Source organism: Argiope bruennichi, chromosome 10 (genome assembly GCF_947563725.1).
Source record: "Argiope bruennichi chromosome 10, qqArgBrue1.1, whole genome shotgun sequence".
In the NCBI taxonomy this organism is placed as follows: Eukaryota; Metazoa; Arthropoda; class Arachnida; order Araneae; family Araneidae; genus Argiope; species Argiope bruennichi.
The window spans coordinates 98,460,710-98,483,455 of NC_079160.1; the positions used below are offsets into that span (position 1 = coordinate 98,460,710).

At 29.2% G+C, this 22,746-nt stretch overlaps 1 protein-coding gene across 2 annotated transcripts in view; it reads right to left on the reverse strand.

Moving 5' to 3' along the window:
- LOC129988545 (lysM and putative peptidoglycan-binding domain-containing protein 2-like) overlaps positions 1–22,746 on the reverse strand; it is a 90,066-nt gene that overhangs the window by 16,777 nt on the left and 50,543 nt on the right. The window contains exons 1-2 of one of the 2 annotated variants that reach the window (XM_056096793.1): positions 12,872–12,904; positions 6,087–6,293 (exon numbers count right to left, since the gene is read on the reverse strand). In XM_056096793.1, the coding sequence (XP_055952768.1) occupies positions 6,087–6,293; positions 12,872–12,889 (225 nt within the window). In that variant the 5' untranslated portion in view covers positions 12,890–12,904. Of the gene's footprint in view, positions 1–6,086; positions 6,294–12,871; positions 12,905–22,746 lie in introns of those variants that run through there. The other variant, XM_056096795.1, reaches the window with a different exon arrangement.

Here is a 22,746-nt window from a genome sequence, read left to right on the forward strand (position 1 = left end):
TGGTTTATATGAATGCGAATGCACAGATCATCGACATTCGTATGCGTTTGACAATATTCCATATACAATTCCTTTGCAGACAATATTCTCGATATAATATTTGTCTCAAAATTTCAAGCGTATTTAAACTTAAGATTTTAAAAATATGCGCTAAATGTTATTTATTCATTTAGCTATTTACCTTTTGTATTTATTGCGTTCTAGGCAGATAAATGAACACAATTACAGTTGATGGATATCTCTCAAAAGTTGTCAGAATTGATAAATTTAGTGCAAAGAAAGGCCACACATCGAATTTCATCCGTTTTGCTCAAAGCATTTTTGTGTTATCGTGTCACAGACAGACAAAATATTAATCGACAAGCATAATTATAAAAATGTGTTTTTTGGATTGAGAGGGGGCTGAAACATCGAGATTTGTAAGCATCTCGAGTTCGAATTCATTGACAATTACAATACTTTATCTTTGCATACTTCCTTATGAGAAAGTAAAATTAAATATTAACAAATTTTCTTCATATTTATCTTATTATCTATAAATAATTCTTTCCTTATGCTAATTTAAATTCAGTTCTTTGTTTCTAATATGTAAAACAAGATTTATAAAGACCTATGCGATTTCATGTTTTATTATATCATTCATTGTTATGATTTAATAAATAGAAACTGAAGTAGGTAACTAGCCGTCTTCAAAGACCAGCCATTTCCCTTGATATTAATAGCATTAATTTAGCAATGATCAATTCTACTAAACTACATCTTACCCCATCAAATGAACGGTTGTTGCTGCTGTTGTTTATAATGGCACTTGCCATGGACAGCGATTTTAAGTCAAGTGAGCGTCTCTTGTTTTTAGTAGCGCTAACTATGGCCATGAGTACGTCTTAGCTACTCACGCATCATATTCGCTCGCGCAATCCCTTTTTACAGGGGGACACATTTACACACCTCACAGATAGAACAGATGAAGAACAACCATGCCCGAACCGGGACTCGAATCCAGGACGCCTAGATCACGGGGAAGACGCGCTACCCCTATCCCAGTACGCCGGCAAATGAGCGGTTTCGGATTGCATTAGAATACTAAACATAGAATATTCTAATTGGATATCTACACTTAAAAAATGGCAAAATTAACTGATGAATAAAAATGCGAAATCGGTCCAGCTTTTGAGAGTGGGGCTGTGTCAAAGTTTCATTTTTCGAATTTCTGGAAAAGGAAGAGCGGTAAGAAAAGGGACGGGGTGTAGTTGACCAATGCAGATATTTTTATGGATATGAACTTTCATATGAAATAAGAATTGATGAAATCGGTCCAGTGATTTGGACGAGGGATTCTGTTGTGTTTTATTTTCTCCTTTTAAGAAACCCTTAACTCTTTCGACCCGGTTTTTGCATGATTAAAATTTTCAAAATTATGCAAAAATGTTTTTTTTTTTTTCCCGACGATCACTTATATAAAAGTATGATTTATTTATCCAATAGGAAATGGTGTGATCTCCGGGAAGTACATGCCCATTAGAGCCGAAAGGGTTAATTAAAGAGTATTTTTGAAAACTCCTCTCTCTCCCTCTCACTTCCAATACAGAAGTGAAGGCTGGATGAGAGGCAGGTTCCATTTATTTATGACACATGAAATTTGAATTGTTGTAACTGCTTTTATGGTTGCAGTACTCCCTCTTTATTTTTTTTAAAACCTATTTTTAAGCATAAAGAATTTCAGCTAAGTAGTGTTTTTGAGATTTCTTTCAAAAAATGAGGGATTGTGGGAGATAAGTGATCATTAATGGAGAATCTAGGGTTCAAGAATTTTAAAATAAAATAAAAAAAAATAGGCGAAATACGTTGTAGTTGCTGGAGTTAGAAATTTGATTATTTAGTTTCCTTAATTACTTATGAAGATATTAAATTATGATTTCTCCAGAATTATTTTTATTGATCTGAAAACTTATAATGAGTCAATTGTTTTGAAAACCTAGTTTATCATTTAAATATAATTTTCATGATAAAATTTTCATAAATTGCAGAAATTTTAGACATGACATTTATACGCAATTTTAAATAGAAGAAATCACAAATGAAAAAAAAAAGTAATTCTTACTTTTTAAAATTTTATTTTATTTTGTTTAAATATCATATCAAATATGTTAGTACATTATAGCAATCTGTTCATAGATTTATTATTTTACTTCATTCATTTGTATTTTTATTTAATAAAAACCTTTTCATTACAATACCTCATATGTCGTTGCACCCTTTTTAAAGCATACTTTTTTTAATTTATAAATTACGAATCTTCAAAACGTTTTAAAAGCCTAATTATTATTTTCTGATATATTTAGAATAAAAAAATTCACTGGACATAAGTTCATATTCATAAATTCTAATTCGAACTTATTTGATGGATCACTTGTTTACTTTTTCATAATTTTTTAAAAGAAAAATTTTATATTAATAACATAATTATTCGATTAAAGTGATAGATAATTATTCATTTTAGGATTTGGGATTCCATTTAGCGATTCTTTTCACCCATTTATCTATATTTTTCTTTGTGTTGTCTTTCGAAAAGAAAGAAAATTAGGGGAATCTAAGATAAATAAGACATTTTCAGAATTTTTTCAGATTTAATAGAGTGCTGTCTCTTCACCCAGCTTTGCAATTCTTTGGGTTTAGTGCTTAAAAGAATTTAGTCTATGTACAGCAATTTATTCTTTTCCCTCTATCTTTCAATTTTGACAACTATTCAATAAAAGATAAACTCTTTTCTACAGGATGGATTATTTCATAGGATACATAGAGCACTTTTTCAGTTATGCGTTAATTTAATGATGAAAGATCTCAATAAGTCATAACCGTCAGCAAATATTCCTTTTGGTATATTCATTGAAAAATAATTTTTATCTGAAATCGCTTGAATAACCATTTAAAACTGTTTATTTAATATATTAAAAATACAAAAAATAGAGGCGTTTTAAATTACATTTCAGAATTTGGAAGTCATAACAATAGAGACAGAATTGTTCTTGAGATAAATAGTTTAAAGCACTGCGTATTTCTGAAATAATGATTTATCATACGCAACGTTGAAAAATGAGCTACATGTTTTCCCCCAATTCGAACACTTATTCATGTTATTGATGCACTGGGAAACGTGAAACAGTTATTTACAAAAAGAACTGCTGAGCAAAATAAAATAAAAAATAAAAAAATTACAATTCACAGTTTTGTTGGATCACCTTTGTCAGCAGAATGATCTCTATGCTATTTGAAAGAGGTGAATCGTCTGGAATTTATTTTGCTTATCTTTGTTTTTTATAAAACGATTTAATGACAAAAACTAAATCAAACGATTTTTTTTTTGAAAAACGGGTGTATATAACATTTAACGTTTTCGTTAAAACATAATTCTATTAAACTAGGCTCGTTAAAAAATTTTTTTGATGGTTTTCGATGAAATCGAATACGTTTAATACATTGCCCAAAGTATAAAAGCGTTTAAGTTAACGAAAAACACCACAAAACATCAAATTTAAGAGTTTTGAAGAGATTTGTGTAAACAGATATTTTACTACTTTTATACACCTACATATGTAGAATTTTATTTATATAGAGAAGAATATAACTATTATAGTAGGTTAAGGATGATGATTGGAAAATAGGAATGTTAAATCTCAATATAATTCTTTGTATAATATCTGTTATATAACTATATATAGTACGATTTGTCTTTTATTTCAGCTGTAAAAAATGAGTTATTTTTATTATTCGGGAATAAGCTGCTTTTGGAACAAAAATAAATTTTTGTACAATTTAATATCATTAGTTTTACTGATTCAGCAAAAATTCTTCTATTTATCGATAGCTGCAATATAATATGAATGATAGCATTTAATCCTTAAGCAAATTTTGTGGGTTTTTACAGTATTTATTTTTAACCTGAATTCTTTGATTTGACGAATTAAGATATATATATCTCAGATATATGTAGAATTCTAATAAATAAAATAAAATATCCAATTAGACTCAATTATACGAATATGAATGATAGCATTTATTTCATAAGCAGATTTTGTGGGTTTATACATTTTTTAACACAAATTCTTTAATTCGGTGAATAGAAATATTTTTAGATAAGATATACATCAAATTCCTAAGTATAAAATAAAAAAATGACTAAATTCAGATATGTGATAAATTACTTTTACGCAAAAAGCAACAATTCTTATTCTTAATCTTTTTATTTAGTTCTTAATAATCTGTTCTTCTAATCTAATTTAATTAATCTACTTAATAGTAAATTTAATTAAACAAAGTTTATAAAAGCACATTTTATTTATATACTAAACAAATAAAATATTTTTTAAAAAATGTTTTCTTAACTTTAATCTTCAAATGTATTATTTCTCAAACTCTTTACCAGATGATGCCATTGTATTAAATCAAAATTTAATTTAACTAAATCTTACGAAGATAATTAAATTCCAAAAATATTGAATGCTATATTGCCATCTAAAAATTATATGTGTAAAGTTTCAATCCTTTAGTGCCTTAGGAATTCGGTGAAATATCAATTGTAAAATACCACTTTACAAACAAGAAATAAGCAAGTTTAAATAAAAGCATTTAAGAATATTTTTCACCTGTAAGAAACTAATAAACCTCCCATCGTTCTTCCAAATAAATATAAATTGTTCTGTCTTTACTTTCTTTTTTGACTCTTATCTATTTTGTCTTTAGCATTCTTCATCTGTAAGTGCTCATTTTAAAATACTGTAAAATACTTCATCTATAAGTGCTCATTTTAAAATACTGTAAAATACTTCATCTGTAAGTGCTGGATTTTAAATACAACTATGAAAAAAAATTATTAGTTGCCTAAATAAAAGAATTAGTAAAACTTGAATTATTAGATATCTATTCATGTAAATAAATCTAGAATTATACCAGAGAATTGTATTAATTACAAATACAATTTTCTTATTTTTGAAGGAGAAATTCGAGCGTTCTAATATTCTAAGGTACTGGAACTGAAATGATCATGAGAATGAGAGTGTTAAACAGTCATCTTCTCCATTCCAAACAATGAAAAATTTCAAATAAATCGACGTAATTTAAAATATTATGTTAAATGTATTCCAAATTGATTTTATTCAGTTATTATTATTGATTGTTTCCATAATCATTATAAAAAAAACTATAAGCATGGGGAAAAATACAAAAATCAGGGAATACAAAAAGTGATGTAATGTATTCAATCATGCTTAAAATACAATCACTGCATTGATCTATCAATTGTGGCTCTTAAGAGAGGAAAAAGGGCTTGGTGTCACAGTATAACGTAAGAAAATACGAAATTCACTGATTTTCATAGTTACTTTGATTATAATTATTTTATATTTGGAAATTTGACTACTAAAAATGTTTTCCATATCAATAAATTCTTGTTTTCTTGTATGAGAAGTAAGCAAAATAAAGCAGAAAAAAAAATTAAATCGTCAAAAAAAGAAGAAAAAATCTGACTTGAGATTCTTAAGAATCCTTAAGTTTTAGATTTTTTTTTAAAGAAACTTTTTAATTGTGTCTGTTTGTCTACGAACACGATAGTTCGAAAAACTGATCGAGCTGATAAATGAAATTTGGTGGTGGTCTTTCTGCAACGGAATTGTGCATCTGTATCAAGTTTGGATTCAAATTTACTAAGGAGAATTTCATTTTTTTTGTATCGTTTTGCAAACCGGGCAAATTAGAGGTAGACATTTCGGCATTTTTATTTGTAAGTCTGTATCCACCTTTGAGTATAAGCATCAAATTAAAAGGATCCAAAATGTGCCCTTTGTTCTCATGATAATACAACGAAGTTAAACACAAATGAATTGTTTAGTCTAAATATACTCAAAAAAATCAAAGTTCTTCCAATGTTTATTTTTATCATTATTGCTGTTGCTTTTGTAGTGTAGCAGCATTGGTTTCTATAAGAAAATTCAATAAAAAATTTCAAAGCATTAAAGAATCAAACTGATGGTTTGAAATGATAATAGAAATTAATAAAAGCATTTAGAAAGAGATGAAAATCTTCTACGTACGTTTACTCCATAAAATAGCGCTAATCCTTGCAGAGTATCACCAGGTCGAACGATATGGCTTATGCAATTTTTTCTGTTAAAATTTTGGTCATTCGACATGCTTCCATATTTGATACGCATTTCATTGTCGCCTTTGAGGCAAATATCTTCATAACATTCTTCAGAAAGCATTTCTATAATTAATATTAGATGAGCGCAAAACCAATCCTGAAATTTAAAAATAAAATCACATTAATACATTATGATATGGCACAAAATCAAACAGTGATTAAATAAAACTAAGCCTTTTAATTTTATGCCATCATTCAAATGCTGTTATATATTTGGAATAAAATCAACTAAAAATAAAATAAAGATAGCGAATTTCTCATATATTTCATCATCTTTAATGGAATAAAGCAAACGATTTGTATAAAATTGTGTTATTTTCACAATGGCTATGCATTTGATTATATTTTATCGTCTGATTTCATAATGTTTTCTATAATTACAAACTGTAATTCGTGTATAAGCAATGAATAAAAGGCCATATTTTCCTTTTACAGGAGAGAATTATTCTTGTTCTGTTATTCAAAATATAATATAAGTAAGAAAATCGTTATATCAATAGGCAAAAGCAATATAGCAATAAATATAATAAGAAAATATGAAAAAAAAATCCAAGATGTTATGATGTATTAAATAAAGAGAGAATATGTTAAAATTCAAAGAAGTTTAATCTATATCAATCTATACTTATAATAAAGCTCAATGTGTGTGTGTGTGTGTGTGTGTGTGAGTGTGTGTTGGCGCTCTACAGGCCAGGTCATTTGACATACAGCTATCAAATTTGGTACATGTATACCTTAGAGGTCGGGAATGTGCACCTGGGGTCACTTTTTCTGAATTTTTAATTAGAATTTTAATTATTAATTAAAAACTAACTTTCTCGCCAAAAAAATCTTCCATTTTCCTTAGTAAGGCTTCAGTTTTTTTTCCCTAACAGTAATGAGGCTAGGGTTAACATTTTTCGGCCGATTATTTCAAACGATTCTGTTTATTTTCTTAATGTTTGATGCATTTAAAATTAAACATTGTTAATTAATCCATGTTTCAGATTCATTCTGAACTACTTTTGAATTAAAATAACACAGAATAAAGGAAATTAAAAATGCATAATCTGCATAGCGTTACCCCAACTGGCGTAGAAAAATTCACGCAGTTGCGTTACCGTAAAAGGCGAAGAAAATTAAAGCATGCGCATTGTGTTCTGATTGTTGGCATGGCAACCATTATCAACGAACGATTTAAATTACTTTTAGGTTAGTTGTATGCTTTTGTAAGTAAATTGTATTTATGTTAGTTATATATTTTTTGTATATGCTTATAGTTTTACCTTTTTTTAAGTAGTTTTTTTAAACCTGTTTTCGACCGATTATTTTAAACGATTCATTTTATTTTCTTAGTGTTTGATGCATTTAAAATTAAACATTGTTAATGAATCGATCTGTTCATGATGAATCTGAGAAAATGTTGTTGACAAATTCTTGAGATATTACATAAATTAAGAAAAATATTCTTTAGTGCCCATAAAGTTTAAACGCTCAGTGACTCTATTATCAGTAATCATATTATTAAAAAAATGCTTTGTTTCAGTAAAAAATATTATTATATTAATTGAAGATTAATTATTTCCACTTAAATTTAAAGCATAAATTCTACGGGTGCTAACAGAAAATGAGAGAGATACATATTACGTTATGACTGAAGGCCTTTATAATATTATGAATGAATTATATGACAATCAAAATTTGAAGTTTTAAAATATTTTGATGAAGAAGCTATTAAAGTAGGAATTGCATAAAATATTTAATTATTAAAATTTTAACGAACATTAAGATTGGCGACCCGGCTGGTCGCCAAAGGCGGCTAGTAATAAATAAAAACAAAACATAAGCAAAAAAGTATAATAATAAAGAGAACGATTTTAAAAACTTGCAAATTGATGAGCAAATTAATTCCAAATACGAATGACAAAAAAAAGAAAGAAAGAATTTTCTAAGAATAATTCTGTAACAAAATCTTTTATAGTAAAAGAAAATCTAATATTTGTATTAACTGTGGCGAAGTTATAAATTTAATTCAACAAAAAAATAAGATAATAAAGAGTGATTTAAATCTCAAAAAAAAAAAAAAAGAGTTTTGCTTTTTCGTGTTTACAGATCAACAGAAAGACATCATTTCAAAAATTTGTTTTTGGGTTTCTGAGAGGTCTTAATGTGATGATTCATCAAATTTTAGAATTCGAATTTTTTGACAATTACAGTGCTTTCTTTTTTTGTACATAGTATACGAAAAAGTAAAAAGTTGTCAATTGTCTTTCTACTGGAAATCTGATTAAATGTAGATTTTAATGAAGTGATCTGTCCAAGTAGCACATGCGAACTGAAAACTAAAAACAATTTTGTAACATTATATGAAATAAGGATACATTTAAACGATTGCGAAAGGGAGGATCTATATTTATTCACGAAAGAAATCTAAAAGAACATGAAAAATATAGTAATAATATTAATAAAAAAATGTCTGCAGACCAGCGTGCAAGAAACAAAATTTAGAGCAGACAGACACCATTAGCACGGTCGACGTCCGGCTGTGAAACTGGATTTCTCTTTTGACGTTAGGACTCATTTTCCATTTCTATTTTGGCAACAACCTGAAACTTTAGTTTATTAATTGTTTTATGCAAAAAGTCGAGTAGAACCTCTTTTTGAATTACAGTTAAATTCATTATTTCACTATGGAGTTTAATATGCAAAATAAATTATATGGTCTCTATTTACCGAAATTTCTTCAGAACCCTAATTTTGACCGACATTTACAAGATGTTTTCTTTCCATATTAAGAAAAATAATTTTTCTATAAAATAGTTTTTCCTTTTGTTTTTCAGCATTGGTTCAAAATCCCTTGCTTGTTGAAATTCCAATTCCAAAAAAATCAACCCAAACGGCTGCCTTTAAAAACGGAAACATTTGAAAAAAATAGGAGCAGTTGGTCTGTCAGATCTGTCAAATTTTCTGCACGTTGATGATGAAATGTAATCGCTTAATATGTTAGAAGCTTAAATATTAGGAAGGTCTTACAAAATGCAAAAATACGCTATTATGAATGATGGAGTTGTTAATGAAGAGGTTATAAAAATTTCTTCAGAAAGACAGAGAGAGAGAAAGAGAAATACTGACATTAATTGATAGAATATTAACTATAGTTTCAAAAATTGACACAAGCAATGAGTTGCAAAAGGTTCAAAATTATGAACCTTTTTCTATGCAATGTGCTTTTTCTTATAAACGTGTACAAAATAATACTGCAGACATTTTTATACTTAAGAATATTTACTGGACTCAATTGCGTGAATAAGTAAGCTGATTTTCTTCTAACTTTTAAAAACTTGATTAAGAAATTTCTTTTCAACGAATTTCATTTGTAGCTAGGATTTTAAATATTTTATTTCTTTAAATAAAATCGGATCATATATGTATATATATTTTTTCTTTAAAACGAATATTTCTTGCTTTACTTGTTTCTTAATGAATGTATAATCTGTCATCTAAAAATATCAAGTGGCTTTTCCATTCAGCGTCTATTTTTTTTGACACGCACAGTCTCAAAAGAATTGAATATAAATGAGTTTCTTAAAATATTTCTATAATATTACTTCACAGAATAAATTAGTAGTTCTTTAACTGCACCCTTAACTTAAATTTTCTTAAGCAGCGTGTTTTACAAAAATAATAAATGACACGCGAAGGCTAAATTGCCGCTTTTGAAAGTCGTCAGAACATGTTCTTCTCAAGACTGTTCTATAAATATTTACAACCGAGTATGATGAGTGAGATGGAGTGTGCGAAAAAAACAAAAAACTGTTCGTGTCTTAAGCCTTCCGTAGGTGTTCGAAAAATAAGTCACCCCTTGCAGGACCCATTCCAATTTGTCACTCAAAACGCCACCTTTATTCAACCAGACTGCTTGGCCACCGCCGTTTAGTAAACAGTTATCCATCTCGAGCCTGTGTTCTGACAGGTTCCCTTGAGGAAAAAGTGTTCTAATCCCTCTTCGTGAAGTTTTAAAAGAAAACTGTACTTAACCGCTTGCGCAAACGATGAGTTTTCTGACTTGAAGGTGTTCGGCGTGGGCTATGATTGACGACACAAAAATGAAAATAGAAAGGAAAAAATAATAATAAGCTGCCTTAATTAGCATCTGCGACCATTTTGAAAAGGTCGCAGCTGTACTTGTCAAGGTTAGAGTAAAATGTAAGCCGGCAATGTAATAAATAGAGCGCTCAAATCTGTCTGTCTGACGTCAGGAAAGGTTGCTTGCTTTGGCAGAAAGGGTTGATTCGATATATAGAACGGATAGGATGGATGTGATGGGCAGAAGTACTATGCATTTATCATTAAACTATAAATACAGTGAAATTCTACTAATTTAAATTCATCCATAAGTCAAACTTTTTTTCTTGTCTCAAGTATTTTCTATGATGTGGAAATATTGAACACAATTCGGATTTATTTTGATTGAATCAAAACAAAATAAAAAAACAACAACTACTAATTAGAACAAAATAGTTATTAATTCTGAAATTTTTTTGGTTAAAAGAATTTTATATCATATCCTCAGCGTTCGAAAATGAATATTATTTAAAGCTTTTTACTGCATTTTTTACTCATTTATTTACTAACATTAAATATGTAAATTAATTTTTTTGGATTAAAATGGTTGAAATACGCGATGAAAAAAATATAAATTTGTATGCAATTGGCAAATTAGCTTACAACGTACTAATAAAAATAGATGCTCACTTACAAAAACACTAAACCAATATCTTTTTGCATACAACTTTCTTATTAAACAAGATTTATGTTTAACTCGTAAAACTCTGTTTATTTGTCACACAATATAAAAAAATCGACATCAAAATTAAAATTAAAAAAAAAACTCTCTCGAAATCAGGAAGGTGATAAATAGAGTATAAGTTAACTTAAAGTAGCATACGAGTCAACAGCAAACGATTATTATTTTTTTAGCATACAGCTTCCGGTTTTCGAAGAATTTTTATTGCAGTAAAATTCGGTGAAATAGTTTTTTTAAAATCTAATTTGCATTCATTGTTTTTTTTTAAATCAATAGGCGCTTATTTTTTGCAACTAACATACACAATTTTTTTTATTTCGAAATTTTTTCGATAAACAGAAACTGTTTTATTTTTCAAAATAAAATATTCCCGAAAAAATTTGAAATATAGATTTTTTGAACATGAAGGCTTCATCGTTAAGGTTAAAATGTACACTTTGCAGAAACAGATATTTATTTAAATACATAAATAAAATTATTTATCTTAAACTAATGATATTTTTTTCAAATTTTTTAATTTTTAATTTTTAAGATACATTTGAAAGAGAATGACAAATTTTCTTCTCCCGGGTTTTATGCTTCAACTTTCAAACATTTAATTGTAAATTAAAATCAAGATAATTTACTGGAATTTTAATGTAACCATGAAATTTAGTATATTTTAAAGGTCAAGTTTGAACACATTAATATGTAAATTATAAATTACATTTAGCATTGCTTGGACTTTTAAATTTGTTTACTAAGACGTTATTCATCTGATAATTTACTATGCATTAATTTAAATCAAATATATTTGTATCACAACAAAAATGTTTACATTTTAAGTTACTTGAAAGCCCAATATAAAAATAAAACATTAAAGCACTTTTCTTAGAAGGATTACTGAATTTATATCATACATGAATATGATACTTTTCAGTGAACATTCAAGATACTTGAAATTAATATATTTTTTATACATAGTTGCTTATTGTGAAGTGCATATTTTGTGATATTTGTGCATTATTTTGTATTGCATGAAAATAATTAAAAATTTCAAAAACACGTGCTGTATTGAAATCGTTAGCATTTTAGTTATACATAAAGGAAAATATAATTTAAAAAAAATGCCTTTTAAGATAAAAAAGAAATATGATTATAGCAACTGTATTATCATAGCCATTGCAACATTGCTTTTACCTTTGAGGTCTTTGTAGACCTTTAATGTAGTCCGTTGCTTAGTGTTAACCTCGTTTTCCGCAATGCAAAATTGTAAAATACTTAAACCAATATTATTTCTGTTCAATGACGGAATTTGGCATTTTATTGCTCAAGGTAAAGAAAATAATGCGGCCCTCTATTAATAATTGATCTATTTAGTTTTCATATTCCAGCACAAATTTAATTTTAATAATTGATTTTAAATTAATTAATTTTGTGAAAATGCATCTGAATCCGTTATTGACTTTAGTATTCTGTAACTATGCATTGCTGAAAACAGTTTTTATACTATACTGATGGCTACACTGAAAATGGAAAAGCATTTGAAGCAAATATAAATATTGTGGCATTTGTAATTATATTTTGATATAATTAAATAACAACTTTCACATTTTTCCTCATTACGATAAATTTTTTAAAAAAGCGTATTATAGTAATTTTTGAAAATGCTGTTTATCGTATTAATTAAGGATTTAAAGATAATCATTCATAATGCGGAGAACTGCTTGAATTGCATGAATTAAAATAACTAAAAATGGATTCTATCACTTATTTTTGTAAACTTTTCTCGTTAGACATGCTTTCCTAGGGTTAGGAAATATGAAAAACCTGTTAGGAAATAAGCAACGTCAGATAAGCAAAAAACGTTTAGAATTTTTAAGTTATTTTAATAAGAGTGATATTATTACCTCTATCAATTTATCCATGTTTGTTTACTGAATAAAATTCCAACATAAATGAGAATTTCAAGAGACTTTCAACCATAAGATAAGTCAACAATTTATGAGTGAAAATAACATAAATTGTTGAAAGATATGAGTCATCTGTTCCGGTGTATTGTTTAATAGATAAGGCGTTCATTTCTCAAATAAAGCAGATGTATTTACTTTTTGTGATTCATAAATAGTAAACAGTTCGCAGTGGAACCAGCTTGTTCTTTAATGGAATGACAGTTGTATCTTCCATTGTATCTGAATGAGCTGAATGTTTTCAATTAAATTTATTTTATTAAAAGTATTCAAAATTATAGGATAATACTTTTAGAATTGCGAAAAGCTTTTAAAAATTATTATTCTAAACTAAAAGAAAAATTAATGCAAATTAAATTAAATTGCTTTAAATTGATTTAAAATAATGAAAACGGAAAGAATAAAAACATATATATATCTATTTGATATTGGGAAAAAATTTAAATTTCCTATAATTAAAAAGAATGAAATTTTAATAAATTATGGAATAGTTTCATCTGAAATCACAAAAATCAAAATTAAATTTTAAGTTTTTTGATATTTATAAAAACAATGTGAAAAAAATATTAGTGTATCTTCCTACTTAATTACTTTTTTTCATTTCATTTATTGTAATAAGAAGTAAAATTATTTTTCTGTAATGTATTTAAGTTTAACAGTATTTAATTTTTTCATTTTTTTAATTCTCAAAATGAAAGTTAGCTTGAACAAATGGTGATATGAATAACTATTATAAAAGTAAGCAGTGTTTACAAGAATGGAAATATTAAGACAAAAGTAGTACTTACTAAATTAGATATCAATCTATTCAATGTTACAATTATATAAAACTTAATAATGCCATTATATAATTAATTAATTAGCTATTTTTGTCGATCAGCTGAATATTCGTTTAATTTTATTAAATAATCTCTTACGCATTATTTCATGATTCCCTGAAAGAATATTTTAAGCATCAAATTATAATAAATACAACAGCAGTGTTAATTTAATAATCCTACAGTTGTTCTCTTCAATGTGTCCATGAACCATGCTAATGGAATACAGTTCTATAGCATGGATCGGTAATTAAAACTGTATTAATAACAGTTTTTTAACTAATTAATAATGCTATTGAAAACGTAACTGCATGGTTCATTGAGCCTCCGCGATTATATAATTTCATCGTTTTAATTCATATGAAAATTACGCAGATATTAAACATTTCTTCTTCTGTTTTTTACAATGGTCGAAAATGGCGCGATTAAATATTTCATGAAATAATGAAAATACAATTTGAATTTCACTTCAGAAAGGAAATATATTGTTGAAATTTTTTAAAAAATTTTTTAAAAAAATTGTTAAAATTTAGAAAGAATTTGTCAGACGATTAAATTAAAAATGATATAAAATATTTTGTGTACTATTATATTTCCGAGAGATATCGGCAAAAAATATTAATTGATTTTCTAATATTTTAAAAATCCTCCCGAAGGCTCTCATCTTTTCCTCTGAAATATATTTGTGCTGTTTGAAAGTATATTTGTTACTTTATTGTTCTAAATCAAACAGTCTGGCATGCAGGATGCAAACAGACAAACATGCACACACATTTTTCTTTATTTCTATTAAAGATGAGTTAGAGTATCTTCTACAGTTTTTCATGAGAATAAGGCATAGTATGAAAATTATGCTTAGTCAAATTATACCCAATTATGTTACCGTTATAAAAATGTTTCATGCTTCAAAGTATAATACATAAAGTAACATAATACATAAATTTGACTTTTAAGCAATTTGGAATTCATTGTAACTCTTTATAAATAAATGACCTTAACTCTTTCATCTCGCATTCGGAAATAATTTCGATGTAGCATTCAAGATCTTCACTTTGTCACCAGACCTACAAAAATTTCGGAAACAATAGCGTTGTATTGGACCAAAGTCGTAAATTTAAATTATATTTGCTCCGAAATATTCGACCTTTAAACAATCCTGTAGAAATTGTTGTTCTCGAGACAATATTCGACTGTTTGTGTGACCTTGTGCATTAGGTCGTTTTATAGCAACTATAGCCACATCATCTTTAGATGTTTTGTTCACTTTTGCAGCACTCGTACAAGGAGTTAAAACACGTATTACAGCACTAAAGCTCCACTCTTTCAATTTTATTACCTATATAAATTTCAAACATTCCAAACGTTTAAATGTAATTCGTGACTTATGAGAATTCGGGAGTATGAGAATTCGTAATTCGAGAGTTATGAGGTTTTATTAAGTATATAAATTCCTGTTTATTAGTTTATAATAAACAGAAAATAGCTATATTATAGCAATTATTATCGAAGAATTTTCTTGTAAGAATAATGATTATTTTTTTTATATAATTACAACTAATACAGGTTTTAAATTTATTTGAAGGAAATAAAAAGATTTGCAGTTTAAAAAAAATCGATTTTTTAAAATTTTTAGTCTTATAAAATAGTGGGTATTGCAGAATGAATTACGGAAATGAATAATGTATACAAATTTGAGAAGCCGAAAGCTGAGATGTTTAAATTCAATAATTACAATGAATTTATTTTCATTTTATTGTACTTAAAGTAAAAATTTAGCAAAAAATATTTAATATCCAGCAATATAAAAATGTCTAAAAAATGCATGATATTTCTCAATCTAAATAGTTTCTCAAGTATATACTATTGAACAGAAATAAATAAAAATAGATTTAATAGATTTACAATGTTTTTAAATATTATAGTATATGATTTCATATCATGATAATGAAAAGAATTTAATCGATGTATCGAAATATGAGAAAAAACACCGGGAAGGGTCTCCCCTAAACTTTCTCGCATATTCATAAATAAAGGTGTTATCCCAGAGAACGCCTTGCGTGTCATTGGCGTATAATAACTACGAAATATTTGCCTCTGGCGTGAATATAGCATTTTTACTGAATCTATCTTGTCATCCTTGGCGAGTTATTTGGCGATTAATTCCTGGCATACGATTAATAATATCCGAAAATCGAATGTATGTTTTAGACGCGTTTTTCGCATCCGATTGAAACAAAAATTTGACACAAAACTACAGTTGCCATCATAAAATTCCATACCAAATTTGATATATTTAAGTCATTGAGTCTTTTAAGTTATGACGTTTATATGTTTCCGAAAGAACAGATCGACAGAAGCTCAATGCTTCGTTGGATTTGTCTCAAAACTTCAAAAGTGTCTAAACTACAGATGTTAATTCTGTGTGCCTAATTTTATCTATCTAGCTCTTTTCGTTTTGTAGTTATCGTGTTAACTTATATTCGGACAGACGGACTTCCTCTGAATAGATTTTATTCAAAATTTGATAGAAATATACAAATTTGGTGTAAAGACTGTTTACCAAATTTAATCCGTCTCGCTCAAAGCATTTTTGAATTATCTTTCCGCAGACAAGCAGACGGATATTTTCCAAGCATGTGTTTTTCGCAGTCAGAGAGATCGAAATGTGGGGATTCGTCAAAATTTAGAGTTTATTATACTTTCTCTATACTACGTATGCGAAAAAGTAAATAAATAAAAAAAAAAGGTTTGAGATAAAAGGCAAAAAACGCATTTTTATATAATAAAGTTTATATTAATTGTATTTTAATTGTTAATTTTAGAAGCTTTCATCTTTATAACCTATACACTTTATATGTTTCTGCAATTTTTGGTATTAAATTTGAAATCGGTTTTTAGTGACAAAAAGAGCAGAAAAATTAAGTTAAAAGAATCACGGAGTTGTTTGTGTTAAAGCAAAGAAACGCTGACTTTGAACAACTCTGCCAAACATGATCTCTCTTCAAATTACAGCCTATTTTTATCTCAGTGGGTTGTTTACTATATCCATCTGAAATAGTTTTTTTATCTCACATCATTTCATGCAATCTATTGATTTTCTGGATAATAAAAGTACTGAATGTTCTGGAGAAACTCTGCTTGATAATGGAAGAGCACATTGTTTTTATAAAATATCAGTCTACTTTGATTTAATCTAGAATTTTATTGACGAATATATAATATAATTTGTTTTGATATCGTAGTAATTAACAGCAGCTATCAATAATTCAATATAGAGGTATTTGTAAATGCTATTTACATACAAATCTTAGAAATCTGTCCAAATGCTTTTGAATTGTAGATAATTCCCTTAATAAGATAATAAGATAATTCCCTTAATAAGATAATAATTCCTATAATAAGATAATTCTCTTAATTAAGATATTATAATAAAATTCATTCATAGTTGAAATGACATATCGACTATTCAAACTATATATATATATATATATATATATATATATATATATATATATATATATGTGGGAAGCGCTGACAGATCCCGTATTCTGTATGGCGCCATGCTGGCCATGTTGCGTCACGTCATTAATCACGTGATGCTTTCCCGCCATTATTGGCAGACGAGAGTTGGGAGTGAGACTGCAAGACGTGTAGCTCACGCTCATGTATCTTTTATGTTCTATGTAGTAATGTTTTGTCCTTTGTACTTTAATCTTAATAAATATATTTCAAATATTAATGCTGGTCGTTGCCTTTTCCCACATTTGGGGGCTCTGCCTTTCTCGTGAATACCTTTAGCAAATCCCGCCAAATTGTTGAAAAGCTGTGGACGTTAGTACAATTTAAGACGTTAAATTGATGCTAAGAATTTTGATAAGAGTGGATTTTTGCCGTGGATATTTTAATGGACGTTAGTGCACGTTTTGGATGGATATGATTCAAGTGGAAACGTTAAAGGTTCAAGTACTTCGTGTTCTTGTGCAACTGTGCTGACATATACTGGCTGCTTTAAAAAAAAGGAACTTTTAAGAGTGAATAATTCGACTGCTCCCAACCAGGTAGGCGCAATTTTTTCCCAAGTTTGTAATTTATAGTATAGTACGTTACTTTATTCCATTCTCCCTTTAAATTTTAATCCCGAGTGAATGTGCATTAGTTCTGTTTTAATTCATTACAATGTCTTTAAAACTAGGCGATATTGAATTAATCGCTAACTCCCTTAAATATGCAAAAACTAATTCCGTAAAATTGCTTAACTCTGTGTTAGGTTACAGTAATTTTGACCATTCTTCTCGAAAAAGAATGAGAAATTTTGAAAGATTTGAAAATTTAGATGTAGAAAAACATAAACAAGAATTGCTGAAGATTTTTTCTTTATCTGATTTTATCTCTGTTTCTAATTTATTACACTTAGAAGTAACTGAGACCGACAAAGATGCTATGTGTGAAAATATTTTTAAAGCCCTAACAAATTTAAATGAATTTCAGAACTCGCTAGATATTAGTTTTTTATCGGAAACAGAAGAAAAACCTTTGTCTCCTCAAAAGGTTTCTCAAACCGAAACTTCATCTATTAATAACAGCTCTATGAGTAATACGGGTAATAATTCTTCCTTCCCCATCCCCGTAACTTCAGACGAAACATTAATAAATAACAGTCAGGCATTAATTACTGGCGCCAAAAGGGAATCACTCGAAAATGATCCCTCGAATAAACAAACGATGAATGAAATAAACCTTCAGTTTTGTTTTTTATTACGCGATCTCTGTGGTAGTAGCAGAAACTTCACAGGAAATGATTCCTATTCGATTAAAAGTTTTTTTTATGATGTTGAAGAGAATTTTTCTCTTTTTCCTTCTTTAAGCGAACAACAAAAATTAATCTTTGTAAAGAGATTAGTTTCCGGCGCAGCTAAATCTTTTTTATTCTCTCAAAGAAATCTAAATTCCTATCATGCTTTTAAAAGTGCATTCATTAATGAATTTTCCGATAAAGTAACTTCTATTGAAATACATAAACAACTAGAAAGACGTAAAATGCGCTCGAATGAAACTTTTATGCAATATTTTATTGCCATGCGTGAAATTGCGAATCAGTCTGAAACCCTTATTGATGAATGTTCTGTTATTCAATACACAATAAATGGGATACAGGGTTCCCCTTCTGATAAAATTATTCTTTACGGTGCAAAATGTTATTCCGAGTTTAAAGAAAAATTACGAATTTTCGAAACTATCGTAAGTGCAATGAACGCAAATAATTCAAAGATGTCGTATTCTAGATATGCTAATGACGGCCAAAGACGTGATACAATACATAAAATCCCTGTCCAACAAAGAGAATCAAAATCGAATTTTAGTAATCCGACTAACAGTAACATGCGTTGTTTTAATTGTAACGATTTTGGACATATCTCAAAGTCTTGCCCTAATCGTAATCGTGGTCCTAAATGTCTTTCTTGTAATTTTTTCGGACATAAATCTTCCGATTGTCATCGTACTACTCGGAATGACAGTTCTACCCCACGGGATAATGTCAACACTTCACATTTATTGCATTCTCCGTCGAATATGCATAAAGAGGTTGTTATTCTTAATAATACACTTTCCGGATTAGTCGATACTGGTAGTTTTTCGACACTTCTCAAACATTCTGCATGGATTAAACTAGGATCGCCGCCGTTGACGAATAACAAGATGACACTAACTGGATTCGGTTTTTCCCAAACTAAAATAATAGGTTCCTTTGAATCTGAAATTATTATTGACAAACAAAGTTTTCCTGTTTTTATTTCTGTGGTACCTAATAATTGTACTACTTATGACCTAATAATAGGTTGCGACGTAATAAATCAGGCAAATTTGACAATTAAACCTGACGGTGTTGTATTTTCCAAAATTTCTAAATCTGATGATCCTGTTGAAACTGACAGTTTTATAATGGCTATTTCTGCCGAAACTCCCACGTTTGATATAGGTCCGAATATTTCTAAACAAACTCGCAATGAGGTTGAACAGATTTTGTTAGCCTATAAACCTAACAAAACTAAAACCACGAACATCGCACTTGATATAACGCTTACTGACGATGAGCCAATTTTCCACTCTCCTCGACGTTTACCCTTTGCCGAACGTGATATAGTAAATGCGCAGATAGACGAGTGGTTAAAAAATGGAATTATAGAACCATGTTCTTCACCCTATGCTAGTCAAGTTGTCGTAGTTCGTAAGAAAGATGGAAAACATAGAGTCTGTATAGATTATAGAAAATTAAATCGTAAATTAGTTAAAGACCATTATCCACTACCATTAATTGATGACATTTTAGATCGTCTTCAAAATGCTAAAATTTCCAGTACTCTCGATTTGCGTAACGGATTTTTTCATGTGCCGGTAAAAGAAAAAAGTCGTTGTTACACCAGTTTCGTCACAAATACAGGTCAATTTCAATTCTGTTATATGCCATTCGGTTTAAGTTCATGTCCTACTGTCTTTATGCGATACATAAATGCCGTTTTTCGTGATCTTATTGCAAAAGGCATTGTCCTCCCGTATATGGATGACATCGTCATTCCCGCAAATAATGAATCTGAGGCTCTCGAACGCCTTAACACTGTTCTAAAAGTAGCTCGCGATTATGGACTAGATATAAACTTTAAAAAATGTCAATTTTTGCATAGTCAGATTGAATTTTTGGGTCACGTAGTAGAACACGGCAAATTGCTCCCTTCACCCTCCAAAACTAAAGCCGTTCTTAATTATCCTGAGTTAAAAAATGCAAAAGACGTACAACGTTTTCTAGGTCTTACGGGATACTTTAGAAAATTTATTCCCTCATACTCTACTATAGCAAAACCACTTAGTGATCTTCTTCGTAAGGACAGCCCCTTTCTATTTCAAGCTCAGCAAAAAACTGCGTTTTTACGCTTAAAACAGTTACTTTCTGATAAACCCGTTTTAACTATTTTTAATCAAGGCAGTCCCATTGAAATTCATACAGACGCGTCAATTGATGGCTTGGGGGCAGTCCTACTACAAAAATCCAAAGATGATAACAAATTCCATCCAGTGTATTATATGTCCAAGAAAACGTCTGACAGCGAAAGAAAATACACCAGCTATGAACTGGAGGTACTCGCCATTGTAGAAGCTCTTAAAAAATTCCGAATTTACATCCTCGGATCACACTTTAAAATTATCACTGACTGTAATGCATTCGTCAAAACGTTAAATAAAAAAGAAATGAATTCCCGCATTTCGCGATGGGCATTATACCTTCAGGATTTTGACTACGAAATAGAGCATCGAACCGGTTCAAAGATGACTCATGTCGACGCTCTTAGCCGAAGCCCATGCTGCATGATCATTCAAGACTGTGTCAATCTTCAAATTTTCAAAGCTCAACAGACAGATGAGCATATTACAGCTATAAAAGCATTACTTCAAAATGCACCTTACGAGAACTACATAGTCAAAAACAACATTTTATATAAGAACTTAGACGGAATCGATTTATTTGTCGTACCTGATGATATGCAGGCCAACATTATTAAATCCTGTCATGAACGAGGCCATTTTGCAGTAAAACGCACGCAGGAAATGTTAAACAAAGAATTCTTTATTCCGAACTTGAAAGAGAAAATTGAACGATGCATACGCAACTGTGTAACATGCATTCTAAATAACAGAAAACGTGGCAAATTAGATGGCACTTTGCATCCACTTGACAAAGACGATACTCCCTTTCATACATATCATATTGATCATTTGGGTCCTCTTCCCAGCACTTCTAAGAAATATAAGCATATTCTGGCGATCATCGATTCCTTTACGAAGTTTGTGTGGCTTTACCCGACCAAGTCCACCGACACCGCTGAAGTTCTCAATAAGCTCGAATGCCAAAGATCAGTTTTCGGTAATCCTTCAAGGATTATTACGGACAGAGGTACCGCTTTCACATCTACGTCATTCAAAGAATATTGTGAACATCAGCATATCACCCACATTGCTATTACAGCTGGACTTCCTAGATCAAACGGTCAGGTAGAAAGACTTAATTCTACTATCATATCTGTACTCTCCAAGCTATCCATAGAAAACCCTGAGAAATGGTATAGCCATGTTGCTTCCGTTCAGCAAATTATTAATTCTACATTTCAACGAAGTATCAATTCTACTCCATTCGAAATTCTGTTTGGAACTAAAATGAAATCTGAGCATGATATAAAAATCCTCGAAATCGTCAACGAAGAGATCCAGTCTGCATTTCTCCAACAGCGTGATGAGCTCCGTAAAGATGCAAAACAACAAATCCTCAAAATCCAAGAAGAAAATCGCCGTACCTACAATCTGCGTAGGAAACATGCTCAAAAATTTCAATTGAATGATCTCGTCGCAATCAAGCGCACTCAATTTGGCCCTGGTCTGAAATTGAAACAAAAATTTCTCGGACCATATAAAGTGATCAAAATTAAAGCAAACGACACATACGATGTTGAAAAGTATGATTTCTTCGATGGACCATCAAAAACTTCAACTTGTGCAGAATATATGAAACCATGGTCCAGCAATATAGAACATATCACTTGAATTGTGTTTCAAAAGAAAACACTGAACACTACTTAAAGAGAAAGAGAACTATTTTCCTTCTTTTTGTGTGTGTATATTTGGACGATATAGACTTTGATATTTTTTTCTCTGTTTATTTTGTGTTTTTATATTTTTATATGTTCAACACTAATATTATTTTTATTTTTAGTTAGTTATTCGATATTTCCAGTGCACGCTATTGTATTGCTATATACTTATGCTGTCACGGATGGTATGACTATTTTATTTGTTTTATCTTGTGAATATTTCAATTTTACAAATTATTTTCCTGTATTTGCTGTTTGTTTTATATATTTACTTCATTGTACTGTATACCATAAGGCGAGGTCGCCTATCCTGTCATGATGGCCGATGTGGGAAGCGCTGACAGATCCCGTATCCTGTATG